This window comes from Pinus tabuliformis, chromosome Q (assembly GCF_031772625.1).
Source record: "Pinus tabuliformis cultivar Carrire ecotype Pingquan chromosome Q, CPIR1, whole genome shotgun sequence".
In the NCBI taxonomy this organism is placed as follows: Eukaryota; Viridiplantae; Streptophyta; class Pinopsida; order Pinales; family Pinaceae; genus Pinus; species Pinus tabuliformis.
The window spans coordinates 567,644,456-567,665,298 of NC_142296.1; the positions used below are offsets into that span (position 1 = coordinate 567,644,456).

The 20,843-nt window shown below is 39.0% G+C and overlaps 1 protein-coding gene across 1 annotated transcript in view; it reads left to right on the top strand.

The window, feature by feature from the left end:
• Nucleotides 1-5,066: 5,066 nt before the first annotated feature.
• Nucleotides 5,067-20,843, top strand: part of LOC149220721 (non-structural maintenance of chromosomes element 4 homolog A-like) — a 52,102-nt gene continuing 36,325 nt past the window's right edge. The window contains exons 1-6 of the mRNA XM_089384890.1: nucleotides 5,067-5,345; nucleotides 18,324-18,416; nucleotides 18,989-19,162; nucleotides 19,267-19,347; nucleotides 19,555-19,816; nucleotides 19,899-19,989. Coding sequence (XP_089241016.1) covers nucleotides 18,994-19,162; nucleotides 19,267-19,347; nucleotides 19,555-19,816; nucleotides 19,899-19,989 — 603 coding nt within the window. The 5' untranslated portion in view covers nucleotides 5,067-5,345; nucleotides 18,324-18,416; nucleotides 18,989-18,993. The remainder of the gene's footprint in view (nucleotides 5,346-18,323; nucleotides 18,417-18,988; nucleotides 19,163-19,266; nucleotides 19,348-19,554; nucleotides 19,817-19,898; nucleotides 19,990-20,843) is intronic.

Sequence of the window (20,843 nt, forward strand, 5' to 3'; positions counted from 1 at the left end):
TACTGATTCTATTTTCTACCATGCTGCCAAAAAGCTTTGCAAACGAAGGATTGATCATAATGGTTCTATAATTGGAAGGATTATTAATGTCTCCACTTTTAAAAAGGGGTATTGTTAGGCTAGTTGTCCAGTCCCTTGGGAATCCTTGCTGAATGATGTTGTTAAATATTTCCATGATGTGCGGTGCAAGAGTGTTCATTCCCCATTTTAGATACTCTGCTTGAAGCTCAACCAAGTCCTTTGCCTTTCCTGTTTTCAGCTTCTTAATTCCAATCTCCACCTCCTGTAACGTGAAGAGCTTTGTAGTTGTGTTAATCTTGGAGGGAGGCTCCACCTCTGATTCTTTCTCATAGAGTTGCTTTGCATATTCAAACCATTGATTGGCTATAATATTATTTTCGATTTGCTTCTTCCTTGGTTGAAGTTCCTGCTAGAAAAGCTTTGGGTTATTCTTGCTTAGATATATTAACTCTTCTCGCCTTGTTTGCATGAACTCATCTTTTCTCCTTTTCAATATCTGCTTATATATCTTTACATTTGTCTTCTCCTTTCCTACCTTTTTCAAGGTTCTCCTTGCCATTTTGCATTCCTTGTCAAACCAAGCATTTATAGGAAAACAATTTGATTCTGATTTCCTATTTTTTGCTCTTTTGCACTTCTCAAGTGCACTTTGGATTATATTTGTTAACTCATGACTGTTGAAGCTTTTGAAACCAATTTTCTCCTTCTGAATTAATCTCTCTAACATTGTCTTGAAGATAGTACAATTTTCTTGTGTTAGAAGAATTTTGCCCCTTGATAGTGATTGCCGAGAGCATTGGGTTTTTCTCCCATTCTGTCTTTCTTCTAACCATGATAACTTTATATAAATTGGGTTATGGTATGATTTTAAGTCCCAAATATGCTCTCCAATCTTAACTTCATCTATCTTTTCTATCAAGCTTTGTGAACACATCACATAGTCAACGACACTTGCCCCATTGTATGTGTTGCAAGTGAAGTTCCCAGACCTTTTCCATCTATCTAGACCATTGCAAATAATTAAGTTGAAAGCCCCACACAGTGTAAGCAACTCCTCTCCAAAATGATTGCTAACTTTGTCATCTTTTGAACACCTCACCCATTGGGGATTCTCCTCTTTAGTGAGCCAAATAGGATTGTGATCCTCTTTACAACAAAGAATACTAGCTTGATGATTTGATGTTCTAGCATTGAAATATCCCACTAAAATAACTTCTCCCTGCTGAGAGTACACAACAATATCTTTCTTTAAAGCTGCATATGGATCCTTGTTGTCTATCCCCTTATTTTTGTAAGTTTTTTAGACTTGAGGGGCAAAATAACATGCTGCAATTCTTATGTGATTCTCATTCTCTGATATTTTGAACCAAAAATATTGTTTATTTGCATCTTCTTTAATTCACTGAATGTGACGGCCTTCTTTTTATTTCACTAAAACTAGTATTCCCCCATACCCTTTGAGATTTTCTGCTTCCTTGTTCCAAATTGCTAACTTCAAATAATCGTCAAACACAAGAGTTTTGCAACCATTATGTTCATGAGTTTTCATGAGACAAATTATGTCTCTATCTTCCGCAATAGGTCTTAATCCAGGTCCCCTCCTCCAAGGGTAACCTCTACAATTCCAACAAACTAAACTTAGGTAGACCTGGGTAGGATTTGACTGTTACGCAGTTTGGCACATAAGACTCAAATTTGAGTCTTCACCCCTTTTCATCCATGTTGATCTTGTTGTTTTCCTCCCTATCATCGAATTCTCTGTTTTTTCTTTACTGCTAGCTTGCTGCCCTGTTTTGCCTGGAGGCCCAAACACTGTAATAAATGCTTTACCATTGTACAACCATGCCCTTTTCCCTTCATTTCTTACTGCTATGATTTTCTCCACTTCTTCCCTTCTCTCCTCTTGTTGTTGGCTGGTTAAATCTTCATCTAGTAAGAAGTGTGAGCCTTTCACGAGTTTCTTTTTGCCCAAGAGTCGGTATATGTCTTGCACGCTTCCATGGTGACTTTTATGGGTTGAGGCCTCTCTTCACATATCTTCCCCACCCTCCTTGCTTGGCAAATTTGCCCTTTCCAATGTAGTTTCTCTTTTAGAAAGTCTCTTGTCAAATTGAGAGTACTTTTATTCTTCCAATAATCTCTTATTCCCCTGATAATAAAATTTGTTTCCTTGTCCTTTCTTTCTTTATGTTCTCTTTCATGTGCTCTATGGGCACTTGCATCTTCTTCTTCCTTTGTCCTTATGTAACCATTAACGTCTTCATCTCTAACTTTGATTTTTGTTGCACTGTCTTTCCTATTGTTCTTTTTTGTCTTCTCTTTTGAAAGGTCTGTTTGCTAAGATACTTGTGTATCTACTTGAGTTGCTTTAGCAATTATCACATCCTTGTTTGCTACTATTGATTCTTTCATGGTTTGCCACTTTGTCTTCATGATTTGCCATTCTTGTTTTCCTATCTCTAGAGCCTCTTGTAACATTGTTACTTGTTCTTTTAAAATTCTATTACCTTCCATTAAAAACCGATTTGCAACTTTGATCTCTGAAATTTTGCGGTCCCTTTCCTATTCTTTCGCTTCCAAAATCTTCAGCCTTGTCTTGGCCTTCATTAGTTCCTGGACATAGAGATTTGATGACCAAGTAAGAGGTGTAGACGTGGGACTATAAATGGTTGATTATTCTTTATTTTTGCTACTTTTATTTATTTTCTTTCTCTGGAACAATTTTATTCTTATTTGTTCCCATTTAAGGTGAGCAAGCCTACGCATTAAAATGTGCCGATATTGCTTTGCATTTACCCAAATCCACTTTCCTGTTTTCTCTGTTGAAGCAATTTTGACTTGACCCAACTGATTTGTTTCCATAAAACCCTCCTTCTCTCCACCTTCTATGATTTTTTCTTCCTGTGTGGCTGGTTGCTTGTCCCACTCAAGTGCTCCTTTCGGGACTTCTACCGGCTTAGGCATGGCCATGGTCTAATGAATTGAAAGCCGTAGAATTTGCAGTAAGTCATTCAAAAAGCACCGAATGAAGGTCCCGACAAAAATATTTTACAGGCGACACTGCATTGAACACCGAAAACGTTAAACTAGCTCAAAACAACAACCTAAAACCCTGAAGCAACTCAAAACATTTAAGTTTACACATCTATCCTTATACTGCATTGTACAACACCTCTTGACGCAATGAGTTAACTCTATGTACATTTAATAAAAACATGTAACAATATTCTTAATCATGAAGATTCAACCCATATTTTATCACTAGGATTTTTAATTTGTAAATAAATTTGATTATAATATTATGATTTATTAATATCATATGTTAAAAAAAATTACAACTCATTTTATAATCAAAATATTATATATATTTAATTTAATTTTATAACTTTTTAAATTAAATTGAAAAACAAACCAAATGTAACTATTTTTAAAATACATTTCTGTTGTAAATATTTTGTAAGATTAAATATTCTTTATTAAATTTATGTTTTCCAAGAAACCGAAGAATGTGAAAAAGAATAAAAGGAGTTTTTTAATTAAAACTATTATAAAAATATATAACAATATTTTTAATTACAAAGATTTAACCCATATTTTATTACAATTTTTTTATCTGTAAATAAACATTATATTATGATTAAGATAGTTTTTTAATTAAAGTTATTATAACCCATGTTCAAAATTAATAAAATTAACGTTAAAGAATCTTGGACATTTTATTATAAATTAAATTATTTCATATAATTTTATAATTTATTACAAATAATTTATAATAATTTTATAATTTAATATTTTAAAATTGGTTTACAAGAACATCATAATTTTTATTATTTTTATTCTATAAATAAATTATATTAATTTTAATTGATTTAAAAAATTTAAGTCATCACAAATTACTAAGTTTTAATCCATATTTTATTAGAGTTTTTTAATTCGTAAATAAACTATTATAATATTATGATTTATCAATATTATATGTCTAAAAAATTATAACTCATTTTATAATTAAAATATATATTTAATTTCTTTGTTGGGGAAATTCAATTGGTAGTGTCTTTGGAAATGAAGTCTCATTGAGTCAAAAATCTTGAGTTCAAATCTTGTGCTATTCCCTAATCAGAATAAGAAATTAATCATGATAAAGATATAATCCTACCAAATATATATATATATATATATTTAATTTAATTTAATTTTGTAATTAAATTGAAAAACATACCATATATAACTACTTTAAAAAGGATTTGTCTTTAGTGCTATTTTTTTGTACCCGGTGAAAAATTTGAGGTGAAATCTTGATTTGTGTTATTTAAACTGATTTTTTTGACTATATATGGATTCAACACCCTCAAAAACCTTTAGCCCACATCAATTGTGCATGATTTACCCATCAAACTTGTGATTTCAATAAATTCTTGCTAGATTTTAGAAAAATTAACCCGAAAAAACCCACCTGAAAAGTTTCTAAAAAATCGCACTAAAAAACTCCCTTAAAAAATAAAAAATCCACACGCTACCATTTTTATTAAATTATGTTTCAAAAAAATATTAAATTATGTTTCAAAAAAATCAGGAAAAAGTGAAAAAAAGTAAAAGTTGTTTTTTCTTTTTAATTAAATCTGTTCTATTATAAAATCAGTAAAAACTTTAATTAAAAAAACTCTCTCTACCCTTTTGCACGTTCCTCCTGCTTTCTTGAAAAAAATAAATTTAATAAATTTAATAATGCTGTAAAGAGCTCAAGATACTTATGGTTCCATCCAACGGACCCAAACGGAGGAGATGTGGCGTAAACCCATTTGACCAAACAGTAGAAACAAAACACCACTGCAAAGCCCCTTACGATTACCCCAACTTTTATTTTTCACGTGTGTTTTTTAAACAAAGTTGCCATTTAAATTTTTATTCCCGTTTCTACTATATATGGCTTAGGTTTAGGATAGCGGCAAATATCATTGGGGGTCGAGCACAGATAGCGGCGCGGCGCTACATAAGGCGCGACTTTACTTTTGGGCTGACTGTACTTGCAACCTTTGGAACCAACTCGAGTTAGATAGAATGAATAAGTCCAAAGATACACCAAGTAACAAAAGCATGAAGTCTGAGCTTTTCTTCAGCGGGAAGCTTCCTCGCGCACGTATCTATGGCCGCATTCTGCTCTGCGTTCCAATTCACCACTTCCTTTCATTCATAAACTCGTCAATTTGTTTGTCGCTCGACGCCGGAGGATGTGGACCTATTAGCTTCAAGTTTTCGTCGGATTGCGAGGGCAGTTTTTTTCTGTCACAGTTCTCCAGGATATACGGGATATCTTTCATTACCAGGCATGGAATCTCTGTCTCTGTATACATCAATTGCCGTTTTTATTGTGCATTTGCTGGATTTTTTCTAATGCTGTACTGTTTAGAATTATCAGTTATGCTTGCCGCCTTTTTATTTTCTTTTTACTTTGTCCATTTATAATATTCGTTAGGGTTTTACGGGGTTTGATGAAACCCTTGGGGTCCGTAAGAAAATCTCTCCGAGGGTTTGAAGAAGTTTCATCTGTTTTTGAGTTTTCCGTTTTTGCCGAATGTCTTAGTTCTTATGAGTATTGAATTTGAGAGTCTCAAAACCCTCAGACTTGCCTCTTGATCACATTAGAGAGGAGGCTAAATGTGCTAGGACCACTGCTTCAAGGTTTTTGGTCCCATTAAACCCTAATAGAAAGGTAGAAGAGCTCCGGTGCTCGGCAAGGTTATCGGTTTATGTTGTTTCCTTCGTTGGAAGGCAAGGCATGGATGTGAGCTAGAAGGTCAAGAATAAACTACACCGGAGCTAGAATCTAAGGTATTTCTTTCGCTTGAGCTAGAAGGTAAGTATTGAGCAAAAGTGGAAGAAAAGGAAATGGAAAGGTTATCGTTTACTGTTATTATTTTCGGTTGAAGGTAAGACATAGATGTTAGCTAGAAGGTCAATAAAAACTATATTGTAGCTAGAAGGTAAATACCGAGTTAAAATGGAAGTAAAGGAAACTGTAGGGTGGATTTGGCTTAGTACTTATTGAACTTCCGTAATCCTTAGCAGGTTGAGTCTTATGGTAGATGTATGAAGCACTGGTGCATGGAGAAGGGCCTGGAGGAACTAGCCCATTGTTTGTGATTGGCCTAATGTTAACCCCACTTCCTAGCATGTTTGATGGATCAATATATTCCCCACTGATCAAAGTGCATGGATTATTCGCTGAACAGTATGAGATAGTTACCACGTCTCACAGGACTCTCTAGATCCATTTCTTCCTTTGGTATTTTTGCTGTGGCCATTGTATGGTCGTGTCTAGGATGGCTTATTGCCATATTATTTTTATTTTTATTTTTTGTGTTGGGGGGTGGGCGGTGTTGATTTGTGGAGGGGGCATGCATATGAACTTGACATAATGTAATCCCCATAACTGGTGTCTTTGTCACCATGTTCTCTAAATTTCATTTTTTTGAAGTTGAGTGATTTTTATAACTAGTTAAAAATATCAAACAAATCTGAGTCAATCTGTATCAAAATTAATACATGAAATTGAAATTTAACTAAAAATTGTATAAATGCATCTTAAGTTTTTGCGTCAATCAAAAAAAGGAGTCATTGTGGGATTGGTTGGTTGGTGAAGTGGGTTTTTTTAATTCTCCCTATCAAGGTTCAAATCTCTCCATAGCCATGTTTGTTGCTTGTGGGTTGACGTGTCCATATAAGTGGTATGTTTATTATAGGTGTCCTGAGTGTAACTAGACGACTTTGGTAGAATAAAGACACCCTTAATCATGGTTGCTTAGTTGAAGGATAATTGTTTATGGATGTTAAATGTGCTTGTATCATTGTAAAAGTGTTGCTTGCTTGTGTTGACCCAAATCATACATGAAAAACCCAAACATTTGTGTTCTTGTCTATTTTGTTTTGACAGCAGTTTGATGAAGTTAACATTCACATGCTAATAATGAAGTAAACATCAAGCTAAGATAAAATTGTTTAAATACTTCACAAATTGTTATCATGTAACGAAGAATCAATGTAATTATGCATGCCCTAGATTCTTCAATAGCTGCTGCTACTGCTACTGCATTGTGCCTCCCTGCACTGCTACAACTCTGCACTATGCCACTCAGACTTGGCGTTCTAGGCACTGCATCTGTTGCTCCAACACTCCTCTGCATCATCTGACACTTTGTCCATCCTGCTACTCCTGATCTGGGCTCTCGTAGCAAGGAATTGATCCTAGGGGTGGGCTCCTCAAGGATCCTGCCCATTTGTAGCTCTTTAGAACTACAACTCAAAATCAGCCCACCTCCCTCCTGGAGATATCCCAGCTGTTATGGCGAACTCCTCTTTGATCTTCCTGGGTGGAGCCTTCGGATCGTGCTTCTCATCTTTGTCCTTCTTTCTGAGAGGACACTGTGTTGCGTATTTACTATTGACCCATTTCACTACACCTAAAGCATTTTATCTTCGAGACGTCTTTCTTCCGCCTCTGTTGCTCCTGTTGCCCCTCTGATGCAAGGGCTACATTCTCATCCTCTGCCTTGGGCTTTGACCCACTGCTGCTGCTATTGTCAAGCTTGCACTTGCTAGATCTCTCCTCACCTCTTCTTGCTTGAGAGCTGCCCACATACTTTCCCAGTTTGCCCTGCCTAGGATGCTCTAGAAAAAGACTTGCCATTCTTCTGAGACTGAGTTTAGGGCTGTCTCACCATGTCAGAACCTTGAGGTGTAGACCTCACAACTGCTAACTCATCCCGGGTCTCTTGAAGCTTCGTGAGGAATAGATCTATGTGCTCCACCTTCTGCATCTGTACAGATCTTGGTTTCTGCTCTAAGTACATCTTTCGTTGTTCAGAAGATCCCTGATATAGGGTAGATAACACATCCCACATCTCCCTAGCAGCCCCTCTGTTAGCAATGTGGTAGACTACCTGATTCTTTACACCGTCGAGGATCATTCTCTTTGCCTTAACCATTTCTGCCTTATACTTCTTCAGTGGATCTGCAGGCTCAGCCACCACACTGTCGACATATGTCTTGAGGGAATGCTCATCTAGAAGTGTTGGACACCTAATCCTAAAGGGTTAGTGTGGAAGCCGAAAAGACTAAGCAGTCCAAGAGACCTTGGGATCTGAAACCCAAGAGTCACAACATTGTATTATAAATGTACATCTTCTGTTAATAAAAAATGAACTCAATGATTTATCTTTCATATTGTGTTTGCTGTCCATGTGTGTTTAACATGGTATCAGAGCAAGTTCGTTCATAATATGCTCAATCTTTTGTGAGCCACTTGTTTTTGTGTGGCCTGTGTAAACCTACGCATCCCTGTGTCTCTAGCTATTTGTATTCATTCGACAACTTAGAATTGGACGGTGGATAGCTGTTTTCTGATTTTGAGATGGACAGTTTGGAAGGGTATTTTTTATTGTAACAGTTGTAGAATCTAGGTTGCTTTCTGCATTTGGGCAGCGACTAAGGCGTAGAGGATTCTCTGACATGTTGTCATTCCCTGCCAAGCTTGTCTGAGCCTCCTTGAATAACGCGTTGATATGGTCTGATTACTTAGTTATTTTAAGAGGATGTTTATTCTTGGGCTCAAGCCTGCACTTATTACATCTGAACGTTGGGAGATGGATGCGTAGAGAGACCGAGCAGCATATTGAATCTGAACATTGGTCAGCGCCATTCTGGCTGCCATTCTGCTGAGCATAGTAACGCATCCCATATGTAACGCCTAGACACTCCAGCGGTTGAGTTCAGTTCTCAAGACACTCCAGCGGTTGAGTTCAGTTCTCAAGACACTCCAGCGGTTGAGTTCAGTTCTCAAGACACTCCAGCGGTTGAGTTCAGTTCTCAAGACACTCCAGCGGTTAGCAACAACCTGCTCATTAATAGGCTCTACCCCACTGTCTGTCGATTTATCTGCCATTTCTGTTACAGTATACTGGGTAATGTATATTCCCTGAGTTTCTAGTTGAACCGAAAAAAAAACCGAAAACACGGGGTTATCCCGAATTCGAAAAACTGAGTGATGGAATTGTAGAATTGTTGAGATGTTCCGAGTTCGAATCTAATGTCGGAAAGTTGTGAGAAAACTCGCCCCCGTTTCTTCTGTCATATCAGGATGTGCACTCAGGCGTCTTTTTTTGATTGATCTCTTTGTCAAGCACTCTGCCACTGTATAAAGATCCTCTTTTAGCTTAGTTGTAAGTCTTTTGACACCAAGCTCGCCGGTATTGGAACGTTGTCGCTGCTCTGTTTCGAGTTTGTTCTTGGTTTCAAAGCTCGTCTCCAGCGACCTCACCTACTGGACGCTCATCATCTGAGGCCTCAAACTCCAAGATAGCTTCAGCTGAAGGATGCATTAAGTACTGAAGCCCATACGTCGTCGGTTCGTTTTTGCAAGATATCGGTTCGTTGGACATCGAAAATGTGGAAGCGTGAGGCTGGCTGCACGAGCTTGGTTAGAGGTTCCCAACAATAATGGCTTGACCCAAAATTTCTGGCGCCACAAACCTTATCTGCAACATTTGGAGCGTCTTTAATGCTTTCCAACAATGCCGCAACAATGGATTGAAGGTTTGCCGGAGTAATCACCGGGGACTGGACAGCGGGGCCATGCAAGAACTCAAAGATTCTACCAAGAGTCCAAGCTGAGGTATCTTTTACTTAATTGTTCTCATCTTTCAAGGCGTTAAGTATAAAATTCAATGCCATATTGACAAGCGGTGCGAGTTTTTCCAAGGACGGTCCTTCAATAATAGAACCAAAAGCATAGGCCGAGCTTCTGTATAATCACCTGCAATACACCGCATAATAATGCCTGAAGATCACCTTGTTTCTCTCTATCGTCTGAAGACACTATCTGCATTTTTATCACCATCTATCCACTCGCCCTCTTACACCAGATATGCTAAGTATTGAAGATACTGACACAAGCACACAGAATTTTTTAGACCATCTCAAGAAACCAGAGGCAGAACTCACTAAATGGAGTTTTTTGGACCATCTCAAGAAAGCAGAGGCAGAACTCACTGAATGGTAGGCTATAGTAGAGTCTAACAAGGGAGTTGTTATCTATCTGAACTATTCCCAGTAAAATCCGTCTTATCACCCGGTAAACCGTAATTTCCTCTCCACTCTCTATGGAATTAAGGCCTGTAAAGGATCTTATTTGTTTGAATGCTCTGGGGTTCTCTCCAAGGTAGCAAAAATGTACACTAGAAAATGTTCATTTTATGTCCTCACACCAGTCACCATTCACTCGCCTTCCCAATAAGCGAAAAAAAAGTGCGTTTCTGTCCCGAATGATGAATGTGTGTCACATCAAGAATACCGTCCCTGTATTTTATATTTATATGGATTTAGCTTCAAAAGAAAAAATGTGAACCAGGGTACAAAATATCAAAGTTATAATAGCAAGAGAAGACGGAGCATCACGTTTGGGCTTCGTTTTCAAACATTCAAACCAAACTGCATTGTATTTTGTAAGTGGTCCATGAGCAGCAGCAGCAAGATCCATCACCTGAGCTTTTTGTCGTCTGTCTTCTTTCTTCCTTGACATGTCAATGGTGCATAGGACAGTTCCATCCATATGGCCCTATAAATTGCTTCTTGCGACAGTTCATGCAACTTGAAGATATTTAGCAGCTTACATTTTTCTGTGGGATTTGGAGTTTTTTTAAGGTGTAGAAAAATGGCTAAGCTTGAAAGAATATTAGAGTTATTGAGAACTCTAATCATGTCCACTTCTAACAGCACAGTCAAAATTAACAAAGCCTCTCTTTCAGACATTCAAACATGTCTGCAATATGCACAAGAAAAGATAGAGTTTTTGCAGCTTGAATCACAACTGCAGCAGGAAGAATTATAGCAGTGGAGTCATCATTCTGAACCTGTTTCTGTTCAAAACAATGAAGCAGACTCCCATAAACAGCAAGTCAATATTGATCAAGTTCATTCAGATTCAGTACCCAATAAAGCAGCAGTTGTACATGCAGATGCAGAAACTCAGTCTGCACTTCCCAAGCCCATCATCAGACCTTGGGAACAGCTTGTCCACAACAAGCACAGAACTGGTCTTGGATATGACAAGGACTTGTCCTTTCATATTCTAGACTATGCCAAGCCCATTCAGTTTCAGAGTGCTGGATTCATTTATGACAGTTCAGCTGCTCCTCATGACAGTTCAGCTTCAGCTGTTCCAGATTCTGCCCCTCTTCCACAGCAACAACAACAACAACAACAACAACAAATCGTGAAATGCCAACACTGTGACCGAGTTGGCCATCTAAAAGATCACTGTTTTGATCTTCATCCATGTGAGCACTGTCATAAAACTAGCCATTCTTCAAACAGATGCTTCAGAAACAAACAGCCTGCAAGAACAAAGATTCATCTTGGATGGATCGCTTCTTGGCAATGGGCATCAACAGCCAAGAAGATATTCCAAACACATGTTAGAACTTGTTCCAAAGTATTGAACAGTCTTGCAGCTGAGTTTTCTCCATCTTCTCACCTTGTATCTGACAGGGGGGGAAATGATGGTCATCTACAAGCTTCAAAGTCACATCAAGCGAGTCTGAGCCACAACCTGCCACACCAGTTTCAGAGTTGCAGCCAGAGACAAAGATGCCCGTGAACAGATTGAGAACACTTCCTCTAGCAGAAGACATCAGCTTCTTGCCAGTTTTGGAAGAGTTCCAGGAATTGCATTAAGCATTCCAGAGTTGTTGGTCATCCTTAAACCATCACAAATTGAGAACACTTCCTCTAGCAGAAGACACCAGCTTCTTGCCAGTTTTGGAAGAGTTCCAGGAATTGCATTAAGCATTCCAGAGTTGTTGGTCATCCTTAAACCATCACAGATTGAGAACACTTCCTCTAGCAGAAAACTTCAGTTTCTTGCCAGTTTTGGAAGAGTTCCGGGAACTGCACTAAGCGTTCCAGTGTTGGTGGTCATCCTTAAACCACCGCCCTTTTTTACCAACATTTCATAGAGCACATTCAGCCTAGTGCTGCCATGCATTTTTGCACATTTTGTATTACAGCTCTCTTCTTGGACTCATACATAACCCTTCGGATTAAGGGGGGGAATGTTGGACACCTAATCCTAAAGGGTTAGTGTGGAAGCCGAAAAGACTAAGCAGTCCAAGAGACCTTGGGATCTGAAACCCAAGAGTCACAACATTGTATTATAAATGTACATCTTCTGTTAATAAAAAATGAACTCAATGATTTATCTTTCATATTGTGTTTGCTGTCCATGTGTGTTTAACAAGAAGGAATGACATTCTTGCCTTCCAGATGACATAGTTGGATGCTCTGTCCAATCTATCTTGATCCCTCGAACCACTGGTTGCCATCTCTGCCTTGAAAATGTCGGAATGCTCCTCTCTGCTTCCTATTGTTGCTGCTCAGCCAATAGGAAAACAGAATTCTTGGTAGGAAGTCTACTGAGGAAAAATTCCCTCACTGTGCTTCTCCTCTCTTCTGACGTTTTTTTGCCCAACAAAAAGACCTGCAGGAAAACTGCGTCCCAACAGCTCTTTCTCACACTGAGGCTCAACGTTGCTCCCTTTGCCACGACAAGATTTCAATCTGGAAGCCCTTCCTCTCTGTCAACTTACTCAGAGAGAGATTGCCTCGAAATTCAGCCCTCCGGCTTGGACTGCGCAAACCCCTCTGGGGATTCGAATTGCTGCCTCTTGCAACTATTTTGATCTCCTTTTCTCTTGCATTGTTCTTCTTACTTCACCTGCACCGCTCTGATACCATGTGAAATTCCTTAAACCTGAGAATTCCTACTGCAGCACTGATGATATTTCTTCTACTTGTTAGATTTACATTAACAATTTATTTGCAGTTTCCTACGGAAAACATCGAAATACATACATTGTAGCCTACACCATTTAAATAATATGCCGAAACAAGAAACTGAACGATAGAGAAAGATACAAAACAAATGACACAGTTGTTTTTGGACAAACGTCCTCGGAAAAACCCAACGCGGGAAAACCGGTGCAGCAGATCTGAGGGTTTTTATTATTAAGCTAAAGCATTTATGAATACAACTTCTGGAAGCTCAACTAAGAATCGATCTACCTTCAGAAGCCTTTTCCAGCCCTCCCGCCTCAAAAACGTCAGCCTCCTCAACAAACTTGGACTTCTACGTTGGAGGCCACTGCGCTGCTTTGTGTAGGGCCTGTGTGAGCCCTTCCTGGCTTTGCGTCAACCTCTCTGCCCTCTGTGCTGCCTCCTCTATGTGTCTCTTTGCCTCTTTGTTGAGTATTCGTGGCTCCTGAGAAGATCCTCTAGCCAAAATTTCCTTTGCACCTCTCTGCGTGATCACTACAAATCACTACGCTGCCTCTAGCTTCAATAATTCGATTTGACTAATCAACTCTCTGTGTCTTCCAAATGACCCTCTATCCTCCTCAAATAATCTCCTTGTTGACATTCAACGACCCAGATTAGAAGCTAATCAATAGCTAAGATCATTTTTGTTTGATCCTTGTCTTCTTCTAGAAGTTACACCCACAATTAGATTAATACCCATTAAATTTGTAATTTCCTAAGTTTAGACTTAGGGTCCCATTAAAAATAATAATTAATTATTTTAATAAAACGGTCTCTAGGTGGAATTTCCCAAGACATTTTCTGGGTTCTTTGGAATACATGTGCCCAACCTCCCTGCAAAATTTGAGACTTAGAGCACATTCGATGCTACCAGAAATCAACACTCCCTCTTAGCGAGGAATGTGCTCAAGCAATGCCTCCCACTGAAGCATCACCCTGACTTCATAATATCGTCCTCTGCGCTGTTGATGTTTGACATGTTGTCCACCAACCATTGCGCTCTGCTGCAACTATACTACTGTTGACATTGCCACTGTCAACACTGCATCCGTACTACAACTCCCTCTGAAATTTTGCATTCGTGTTGCTGCTAGCACTGGCACTGCCAATTGCCTCTGCACTGCAAACTGTTGTTGCTATTGTATCAACAATGAAAAAACATCCCAAATTACTGAACAAGTGTTCAGCATAGATGCATCTCAATGTTGAAGATCTGACTGATGCTAGTCTCACATTGTCCCTCTGAAGCCATTGCGTTGCTGCTGCTACTGTATTATGCCTCCCTGCACTGCTGCAACTCTGCACTATGCTACGTAGACTTGGTGTTCTAGCCACTGCATCTGTCGCTCCAACACTCCTATGCATCATCTAACACTTCGTCCATCGTGCTCTTGATCTGGGCTCCTGTAGCAAGGAATTGATCCTAGAGGTGGGCTCCTCAAGGATCCTGCCCATCTGTAGCTCTTTCGAACCACAGATCCAAATCAGCCCACCCCTCCCTCCTCGAGATATCTCGGCTGTCATGGCGAACTCCTCCTCTTCGATCTTCGCGGGTGCAGCCTTCGGATCGTGCTTCTCATCTTTGTCCTTCTTTTTGATAGGACACTGTGTTGCATAGCGACCCATTTAACCACACCTGAAGCATTTTATCTTCGAGATGTCCTTCTTCTGCCTCAGTTGCTCCTGTTGCCCCTTTGACGCAAGGGATGCATTCTCATCCTCCTCCTTGGGTTTCGACCCACTGCTGTTGCTTTTGTGAAGCTTGCACTTGACTAGATCTCTCCTCGGCTCTTCCTGCTTAAGAGCTTCCCACATACTTTCCTAGTCTGGCAAAGTTGCCCTGCCTAGGATGCTCTGGACAAAGACTTGACACTCTTCTCAGACTGAGTTTAGGGCCAGTCTCACCATCTCGGAACCTGGAGGTGTAGACCCCGCAGCTGCTAACTTATCCCGGGTCTCTTGAAGCTTCGTGAGGAACAAATCTATGTGCTCCCCCATTCTGCAACTGTGTAAATCTTAGTTTCTGCTCTAAGTACATCTTCCGCTGTTCGGAAGATCCCTGATATAGCGTAGACAACGCATCCCAGATCTCCTTAGCAGTCCCTCCGTTAGCGATGTGACAGACTACTTGATCCTTTACACCGTCGAGGATCATTCTCTTTGCCTTCGCCATTTCTGCCTTGTACTTCTTCAGTGGATTTGGATCTGCAGGCTCAGCCACCACACTGTTGACATATGTCTTGAGGGAATGCTCATCTAGAAGGAATGACATTCTTGCCTTCCTGATGACATGGTTGGATGCTCCATCCAATCTATCTCGATCCCTCAAACCACTGGTTGCCATCTCTGCCTCGAAAATGTCGAACTGCTCCTCTGCTTTCTACTACTACTGCTCAGCCAATAGGAAAACAGACTTCTTGGTAGGAAGTCTACTGAGGAAATATTCCCTCACCATGTTCTCCTCTCTTTTGATGTCTTTCTGCCCATCAAAACGGCCTACAGAAAAACTGCGTCCCACCAGCGCTTTCTTACGCTGAGGCTCAGCGTTGCTCCCTTTGCCACGACAAGATTTCGATCTAGAAGCTCTTCCCTTCTGTCAACTCACTCAGAGAGAGACTGCCTCGAAATTCAGCCCTTCGGCTTGGATTACGCAAACTCCTCTGGGGATTCGAACTGCTGCCTCCTGCAGCTATTTCAATCTCCTTTTTTGCTTAGCACTGGGTTCTCTGGCACACTTCTTCTTGCTTCACCTGCACTGCTCTGATACCATGTGAAAATTCCTTAAACCCGGGAATACAACCATTAATAAGTATCGACCACATAAAAACTACATCCACTATTGTTAATGAGTCTCAGGACTCAAATCCTCATAAAGTTTATTTTTAAAATTATCTTCCCAGATTGGGATCCGAGATTTCAATATATTCCTACTGCAACACTGATGATATTTCTTCTACTTGTTAGATTTACATGAACAAATTATTTGCAGTTTCCTACGACAAACATCGAAATACATACATTGCAACCAACACCACTTAAATAATATGCCGAAACAAGAAACTGAACAATAGAGAAAGATACAACACAATTGTTTTTGGACAAACGTCCCGGAAAAACCTAATGCGGGAAAAGCCGGTGCAGTAGATCTGAGGATTTTTATTATTAAGTGGAAGTATTTATGAATACAACTTCTGGATGCCTTCCTGACAATCTAGTTACAGAGAAGATGACTCGGCAGAAGAAATTAGTGAGATTACCTCACTCTACACTGCAAGTCCCGGTTGATACAACAACTGAACCAACGAGTCCCCGGCTACTTTTGTGCTGCCCCTACGTGGGCCTGCGCTAGCTCAACTGAGAATCAATCTGCCTTTAGAATCCTTTTCTAGCCCTCCCGGCTAGAAAACGTAAGCCTACTCAACAAACTTGGACTTTTATGTTGGAGGCCACTACGCTGCTCTGCTTGGGGCCTGCGTGAGCCCTTCTTGGCTCTGCATCACCGTCACTACTGTTTGTGTCTCTTTGCCTCTCTACTGAGTATTCTTGGCTTCGGAGAAGATCCTCTAGCCAAAACTCCCTTTGCCCCTCTCTGCGTGATCACTACAAATCACTGCGCTGCCTCTAGCTTCAGCAATTTGATCTGACTGATCAACTCTCTGTGTGTCTTCCAAATGACCCTCAAACCTCCTTAAATAATCTCGTCGTTGACATTCAATGGCCCAGATTAGAAGCTAATCAATGGCTAAGATCATTTCTGCTTGATCCTCGTCTTCTTCTAGAAGTTACACCCACAGTTAGATTAATATCCATTAATTATTTTAATTTCTTAAGTTTAGACTGAGGGTCCCATTAAAATAATTCATTATTTTAATAAAACTCTCTTTGGGTGGAATTTCCCAAAACGTTTTCTAGGTTCTTTGGAATACATTTGCCCAAGCCTCCCTGCAAAATTTGAGACTTAGAGCACATCCGATGCTACCAGAAATCAACATTGGGATCTATGAACTGCCTTGTGAAATGTGTAATACTGTGAACTGTGAGACTGCCATGCTGAGAATTGAATGAATAATATACCAAGGGCAGAAAATGCATACAAAATCTATGACACGTGACCATGTGGATAAGTCATAGGTGCATTTAAGACATGGGCTGGACTGGCCCTACAAATAGCAATCACCCCTACAAAACCAATGTCTCCCCTAAACGTGTCAAAGTAGGTCCATCGTAAGCCCTCCAATTCTATACAGCATGAAAGGACCCAACAGTGGAGTCTATGTGGACTGGGCATGGCCGATTGCAACAGGTCTAGGATACCACAATACATATGGCCTACAATGCTTTGACTTGCATTCTCTGGGCTTGAAATGGCGCTGTCCAAAAATAAAAATGGCTATAGATACCCCTGATGAAATGACGGGGTATCATTACCTATGTGGAAAAGTTTCCCAGACGATCCTGGCACAGAAATTTAAATTCTGTACTGCAAAAATAGTTTCTTATTCCTTTTTTAAGGGATTGTCTCTAGGACTCAACACTTGAAAAATTAATAAGACACTAAAAAAGTAAAATCAACACTTAAAAAATGAAAATTTGAAAGTTCCTTCCCATTCCTCTATGTGTATGCTGTTTACAAAATCTTTCTTTCCTACCCATGAATCTGTATATAAATATGCCATTTCCCACTATTTTGTGGAATTTTGAAAGTGCTGTTTTCATAACCTGTACCATTTCTGAAACTCTTAACTGTTTCACCTCTCTAAATGCGAAAGATGGAATGAAAGTCAGTTGAGGGCAGCATGTGAGGTGTTCTGAGCATTCATATGTTAACTGTGTCTTGTCATATCTTGGACAAATTGGATAGCTGCCTTGGAATATTTTGGCGCTTTGGGAGGGCCTTTGACTTGAAGGGTTAGATCATTTTCTATCCTTGAGTGTTACCAATGAAACTGTCTTTCATTTCAATTAAACATTTGTGGGATTTCTTCACCTTTTTTTTGTGACTAGAGGAATCTGCAACTAGGCCAGTTTCGTACTCGCATGACACGGGCCCAATTCTGACTGCTACCACTATAACCCCTAGGTGCCTACGTATACCCCTTCTGCGGACATGGGTAAGTTGGGGGATTTGAACCTCGAATCTCTTTGTACATAACACTTCATTCTCACAGTGCTTGCCAATTGAGCTGCCCCCCGGGGGCTCAATCAACACAGCTTTTCTCCATGTTAACAAAAATGTACCAGTAATTTCATTCTTATGATATGCTTCAAAATTTGGCCCTTTTTTTCTCTAACGTGCTGATTAATGTATCTTGTTTGGAAATGTTCTCATCTTGCATGCTTTTCATATTCATGAATAAGATTTTTAATATTAGTACTGATGTATTTTTTTAACACATTTATGCATGCTTATTATTTTATGATTCTGGCTTTTGCAGTTCTTAATGGGCCCTTAACTTGAAGGATTGGTTCATTTGCTCTCTTGGAGTCCTTGCCCATTAAAATCGACTTAGACTGCAATTAAATCATTGGTGAGTTTTCTTCCTACGGACAAGATGTACCAACAATTTTGTTTTGTGATATGCTTCAAAATTTGGCCATGTTTGTCTGCAACTGCCTGATTAATGTATCTTGTTTTTGAATGTTCTCGTCTTACTTGCTTATCATGTTCATGGACAAACTATTTAATATTAGTATTGCTGTAATTTTTTAAGACATTCACTTTTGCTTATCGTTTTAAGATTGTAGCTTCTGCAGTTTTTAATGCTGAACAGATTTGCTTCCTTTCTCATAACGTGTTAGCCAATGTCTTTCAAGGAAACCCATGAGTATTCTAACTTGTAGCAATTATAACATAAAATATGACATTGTGAGATTGAAATTTTTTGCATAATTAATGAGTATATTGCTGTGGAGAGAATTTTGCTTCAGAGGAAATTATGCAAAGAGGGATGAAAATGGATGCACTTTGTGGTTGCCAATTTATGTTTTGACTAGTTTGCTTTAAATGTAACTATTGAGCATCCAGCATTCTGCAGAAAGTGTTTGAGTCAATTTTTATACTAATGCAATCTGTCTGATGGTCGTTTTTATTTGAAATCAGGGAAGATGAATGGAGGGTGCGTTCAGAGATTGCAACATTCTTCTCGGGGGGGAGAAGGTTCAAAACAAAACAACAATGGGCTTGGTAAAAAAGAACAAGAAGATGAGAATCAGAGTATGGCCCAACGACGTCTTCTGAGATTTCAATACCGTAACCTCAAGAGCTCAATTGCTGGTAAAGTTACCAAAAAATTTCTATTCTTTCTTTCAATGTTAAATTATGGTAAAGCCATTTAAATGCATGTGCCAAGGTCATCAGTATACTTTCATGTAATGCAGAGGAAAGGGAAGAAATATTAAAGACAGACACAGACAAATTTGAGTCTCTTATCCATAAGGTTCAACACTTACATAATTTAGGTAAATTGTCAGTTGCTATCCCTTCTGCTCCCTCTGCCAATTATTTTGTTCTCTCTACTTTTTCTTTTGCCAATTATTTTGTTCTCAGATTTTAGTTTCATTTCCACCTTTTTGGTCATCTGCTCAAGCTAGAGCCATGTTTTTGGTTATAATTCTTTCTTTTATTGCATTTTATTGGAAGTATAAAATAAAGCTTTTAGTTTTCAGTGCAGAAACCTCGTGAGCAAGTTGCAGATGCTGAGGCTCTTTTTGACATCACAAGTGCATTTCTTGCTTCTATTAAGAGCACCCAGAGCAGTAATGGTGTAACTCCATTACATTTTGTAAATGCTCTCCTGAGAAAATACAATGATGAGTCACATCGAAATATATCCTTAGAGAGAGATGATAATCAGACCCAGATCTCTTGGGGAACTTTGGGACTTGAAGCATCTACTATTTTTCGTGATGCTGCAGGCATTTCCACTATGTAAGTTTTGACGAGTTAGCCTTTTGTGCAACTTCCTGAATATCTTCTTAGTATGTCTTAAATTAATGTTGTATCTTTCCAGGCTTGGAGGAACAGATAGTGAAATGAAGCAAAGAAAGATTTCCATTTCAAGAAAACGAGGGAAGCCGACGGAGAGTACTCGCCCTGTAATGGTAAGCTATTCTCAATCTGCTTCTGCATTGAAGAAGCTTTATCACTATAGACAAGGTCATCAATGAATTATTATCTGTGAGATGTAAATGAAACATTTCATTCATAATGTTGCAGTACCTGTTCAAAGTAAATGCACCCTCCTGTCATTCTTGTTTTTCTATATAAACTGAAACTATCCATGAACATGAATATATAGTCAATAAGATAGTTACCAAATTGCTTGGGATAAAACAAGAATGTACAATGACTTGATCATGTCCAATGAACTATTGGCAATTAGGATTTGATTGCAGAAAAATCAACAATAATAAATAACAAGTTGGGGCTCTAGGTGGTGTTGCAGATTTTGGAATAGGCCAAAAATTGACAGGGGGGCATTATCTTGGGAAACTGCAAAGTAGTGAAAAGATTGAGAAAATATCGGGCTAAACATGGCAGCATAATTATGGACTTGAAAACATGAAAAAACTCTTGACACTTGACAACCTTAAAATATCAGAAAAATCAGAAAAATAAAAAATTTCTGTAACACTGGTGTGGATGACTAGTATATCGATTTTTGATTATTTAGAAATAGAGAAAAAAAATGATGTAATCGGAATATTTTGTTGACAGTCTTAGGTTCACGTTTCTTCCACATGGTGGATAATGTGGCACCTAGTCTTGGGTGTGGGATGATATACCCTATGTAGAGCAAGGATTCACCTTGTTCTCTTTGGCCAAAGTGACCCCCTCCAGCCAAAAAGAAAAAAAACAAAGTACAAGTATAAAAGAAATATAACAACAAATTGTCAAAGATTAGCAAATGCTCTAGATTTGTTGGTAAGTTGAAGAATAACAAACTGATGACTAT